Genomic DNA, 4979 nt, shown 5'->3' with positions numbered 1-4979 from the left:
ACGACATCATGTTATTAATGTTTGTCAAAAATTTGAAAGAAGAAAAAAACAAAACCATAAATAAATATGAGAATAAGGTGGCTGGATGGCTTCAATTGTAGAGACTTTCATAAGGTGGCTGTTCTGGCGAATAAAGTGACGATTGTTATCGCGAGTAGTGTCACGAGAAATGGTAGATTTTAGTCATATTTAGCACTGTGGGCCATCTTGACTTCATGATCAAGTGCATGTTGATGAATAATGTTGTTGGTGTTTATTATTGTTCTTGGTTACTTTCAATTCTCAAACTATTTTTGGTTATATCTTATGACCAAAAAAATGACAAATAAGTCTCTTATTTTTCCACAATCAGCAGTCCATGATTAAAAACTTTTTGATTCATCATCACTGTCTTTGTTGAAAGCCACTGTCTTTTTGGATATGCAATGGAAATGGGTAATTCGTATAATAGAAAAGATTGCACTTAAACGATTTTCTTAAAAAAATTCACTATGTGACATATAAAGAACTAATATGAGATGGATATTTTGAAATTTTGGTTGAAAATATTCAAATGGAGATTTTATATATTTCGTGAAGTAATTCTCCACTTTGGAACGGGTAACTTCAATATTTTAGTATTTTTTTAAAACAGTTAGATAGTTTGTTAATATTAATATTGTATTTTTTGATAGTAAAAACTAACTAAATAAATAAAAAATATATTTAAGAAGAATATGGGTATCCCATCTAAATTTCTTACCTAATCTCTATTAAAAATATTGTCTACCAAGTAATTATGTAAAAGAGAATGATCATAATTGTGACATCCCGGTTTGCGGAGAGGTTTAAAAAAATTGATTTGGTCACCTATGTCACCAAAGTGCGGTTTTCTTTTCGGTCAAAGGTCCTGAGAGAACTCTAGAGTTAAGCATGTTTGAGCTGGAGTAGTTTCAGGATGGGTGACCATCCGGAAAGTGATTGTCGGAACTGTGCGAGTGGAGACAAAACACATGGAAAGATCATGTGGTAATTTGTAGGGATGGTAAATAATTCTTTAAAGCCTCCTGGACGTAACAAATCGACTGTTGGATATGGATGGGCCCACTGGCCAGGAATGGATGTGGGCCCACTAAGCGAGGTGGGCCTATGGATCGGGAATGGACATGAGTGGGCCCACTAAGGTGATGATCAGAGCGTTACAATAAGACAAAAAATTATGATAGATATGGGAAGATAGGAGATGGAACGGGACATGATAAAACGGGACAAAGACGTGTTTCCCGTTCCTCTAGGTTATATATTATATACGTGTAATAATCCAAAGTAAAACCAAACATAAATTAGATATTTAAAATAATATAATTATATAAAATATTTTGTCCGTGCTATAGCACGGGTTACTACCTAGTTAAACAATAAATCCGAAATTGAAGCAAACAAAGATAACAAACAGCAAAATCCAAAACAAAATTAAATAAAACTCTCATGATGGTGGCCAGAATATAGTAATCGTAAGTATGTAAAGAAAAAAGTGAACTACAAAAAATCAGAAACCTTAATATATATCAACTGGATTGGTAATTGATATATGTGATAATTTCGACATTTTTTTAATGTTGGGAGCCAGAATATATATTGCTTTTCAACAATATAGTGTGAAAACAAATTGGGTTGGTGGCTATTTTTAACTATAAAGATATAAGACTGGATAAGGTAGAAGACATATGCTTTTTAGACAGGAACTAAGAGATCCAATGACGCTAGTAAAGGCACCATTCTTCGTCATTTTCACGGTAGCGTTGCTTCTTTTGTCTCCTCTCTTCTTCGGACAGTTAGAAGCAACAACGACCAAACAACCAGAGCATCGGAAGCTCAGTAAGTCGAAACAGTTTATTAAATCTTTTGTTTTTCATGAACGCTTGCTAGATCAGAACGAATAACATCCACTTAGAATGTTAAGGAAATTTTAGGTTTAGTAAGATCATTTAATCGCATGTGAAGGGGCCTAATTATTTTCTTTTTATCAAAATTCCTTAACTCTTTTGTGCTATGTTTTTCTTTCTCTAAATTATAAATTAGGGAATACAGAAGGAGAGCGAAATAGGAGGAATGAAATTGTTGTCCAAATAAAAGCGAGAGTGAAGCGAAGCAAGTCAAGAAGGGGACCCCAAAAGAAGGAACCATATAAGAAGCCACCTTGCAAGCCCCCAACTCATCCAGCATAAGACATCATTAGGCTATTATATTGTCTCCTTTTTCTTTAGAATTTGTACTTAGTAAAACAACCAAACGTATGTATACCACGAAATTTCAACCCAAAGAATAAACGTTTATTTTTTTTATTCCTTCTGAAATATCTATTTAACTGTCTATTCTTATGTTTGAATTCATAATACATAGGAATCACAAGTTTGATCTGAGATCACAAAGTAATTAAACAATTTGGAGAAAACCTAGATCTATGAGTTGGAAAACTACTCGCCAAATATATCGTTCTTAAAAGAGTTTGTTTTCTCCTCCGTTTACATCATCTAAGAAACGACTGATCATATTTTTCTTTGATCTCACCAACGGTTCCTTCTCTTCTTTCCTCATATGATTTTAATTTTCCTCTCTTTATATAGGTCTAGGAGGCACGAAAGTGAAGAGGAGGACGACCTAATCGTTTCATTTAAAACTATATATGATTGGTTTGAACTATTGAGATTTAAGGTTTAGACTTTAGACTAAAATTAGGCCTAAACTAGCCAAAAGAAACCAGACCGGTTTAAGAGGTTTGTTCCAAGATGTTACAATACCCCGAAGGCATATAATCTCAGTATTCTAGAGCTCCAAGTGAAAAAATTTTAAACATGGTTCTTATATATGAAAAATTGGTAAGGGTCAAAGCTTTTCTTTGGCCTGGTGAATATTCGATCAAAGAGAGTGAGTAGTGACTCTTTTTTCTTGTAATATGTTTATGTAGTTCGGATCAGTATACACCAAACACCCATAGGTAGCTTCTTCTCTTTTGCTTAGATATATGTTGTACTTTGTAAGTTCTGCTATTTTGATGAATATTTATATCTTGTGGCAGTACCCACTCTGCCAAGAAGTGGATCAACTGTCAAGGGTGGTTATATTTTTCTGCAATAATTTTGAGTTACAGAGAGAGCATGTTTAACTTTATTTCGTAATTAATTCCAGTGTCGTATTATGCCAACATAAATAATAAATAATAAATAAGGGCTAACAAACTCAGATAGATATTATCAAAATGTAAAGAGTTACAGATTGGAAAGCAAATCCTGCATTTTAAATTTTCCAAATCATCATCAACACTTTAAGGTTTGAGGGCCATGGAGAGGTGACTATATCCTAGTAGGAGTGTAGGACGCAATTTCTTCAAGTTCATATATAACGGTTGATACCAAATGTAACACCCAATTTCTATGGCATGTTACAGGTTAGCTTATACCACAAGTAAACCATATTTAACCGAAAATAACCAAAAAATCCATTAATTCAATTTAAATGTCTTTCAAACCATCCTTTAAACGTTAAACTGAAACTAACAACCAGTTCGATAAATCCAACAGTGGAAAATAAAAGAATAATCTCCAGCTCCTAACACCAACACCAACTCTATCATCTACTCCTCATGGTTACCTGCAAGAGAAAGAGAGGGATGAGCAATCTAAGATTACTCAGCGAGGACAAGCCTTAGGGCTCACAAAGTCTTCATACACAAACATGCTTAGACCATCACAAAGTCTAAACCTAAGACAAGCAATCAATCACGTGTCAACGACACTCAAACATCAAACAAATGAGACTACGTCCCATAGACAACGCTGTGCATTACGGGATTCCTCATGCTTTCGCACTTCTTCCTGCACATTTCTGTCGCCGTGCATTACGGGATTCCTCATGCTTTCGCACTTCTTCCTGCACATTTTCACTTGCGTATCCGGATTCCTCATGCTTCTCGCACTTCTTCCACGCACAACGCGTTGGCTCGTCAGCCAATCCTGATCTACCCGCATTCCGCGCCCGTAGACCACCACACAACTACAAGGAAAAATTCCTTGTAGGACTCTCTGCGGTTCTCCCGCTTCTTCGTGCCTCTTGGCACATTTTCTCCTTACACTTAAACAATTTATTTAATCATACAAACATGCATATCACACACCACGCAATCCGTTTTAAAACATCTAGTTCTTTTAACTTTCAAATCCTATTACTAATTCTTTTTCCTTACATTTTATTTAGTAAATATATAATATATATATATATATATGTATATGTATTATTATACACTCAACAATCAACTAAGATTATTTATATATAATCCATAGGTATACTTGGCTTAACCTTAAATTAAGTAACTATCTAAACATATCGACATATGAAAAAGACACTAACTAGTCCTCACCTTTGCCACACGAATAGAATCCTCGATTTAGTACAAGCTCCAACAGAAATCGCTTCAATAATAATCATGGTCTGCAACGGTTTAGATTAAACAATCAAAGATTATTTTCCAATAATAATCTATGAATTAATCTAATTTATCAAACCCGATTTAATGTGCTGATGTTTCTCAAATAAATTAATTAGATGTAGTTTAATAATTAAAACAAACCAACAGTCTAATAATTCATAACACCACAATTTAGTCCACTTACGATCACATGCTCCCACAATACCAATTCCTCAACCAGCCACAATACACAACGTCATCGACAACGTACGTAACCACTAACCATGCATGACACCACAAATCAACTCATGCACGTTCGATAAACAAGTTTCGGTTCTGGACTTAAATCCTCTGGTTTAGTTGGTTAAGCTTCTCGGTTCAATAATCAATGCAACACAACGACATACACGAGAAAGAGTTTCGCCGTTTACCTTTCTCGGTGTTTACACTCAACGATTCTTGACGGATCAGCAACGCCGATCAACAAAGCTTCAAGTCCACAGTTGTCACGTCCTCATCTCTCAACAATCAAACA

The 4979-nt window shown here is 34.7% G+C and overlaps 1 protein-coding gene across 1 annotated transcript; it reads left to right on the top strand.

Moving 5' to 3' along the window:
- On the top strand, nt 1683-2327 carry LOC104787536. The gene is made up of 2 exons (XM_010513143.2): nt 1683-1857; nt 2062-2327. Exons 1-2 carry the CDS (start codon nt 1707-1709, stop codon nt 2205-2207), a joined length of 297 nt encoding a protein of 98 aa, XP_010511445.2. The 5' UTR covers nt 1683-1706; the 3' UTR covers nt 2208-2327.

Source organism: Camelina sativa, chromosome 5 (genome assembly GCF_000633955.1).
Source record: "Camelina sativa cultivar DH55 chromosome 5, Cs, whole genome shotgun sequence".
NCBI lineage: Eukaryota > Viridiplantae > Streptophyta > Magnoliopsida > Brassicales > Brassicaceae > Camelina > Camelina sativa.
This window is presented reverse-complemented; position numbering and strand designations above follow the sequence as displayed.

Excerpts from the sequence above, each read along its gene's own strand:
- LOC104787536 (XM_010513143.2), top strand. The coding sequence starts at position 1,707 with ATGCTTTTTAGACAGGAACTAAGAGATCCAATGACGCTAGTAAAGGCA. Across the intron at positions 1,858-2,061 it reads ACCAGAGCATCGGAAGCTCA|GGAATACAGAAGGAGAGCGA; the intron begins GTAAGTCGAAAC and ends ATTATAAATTAG.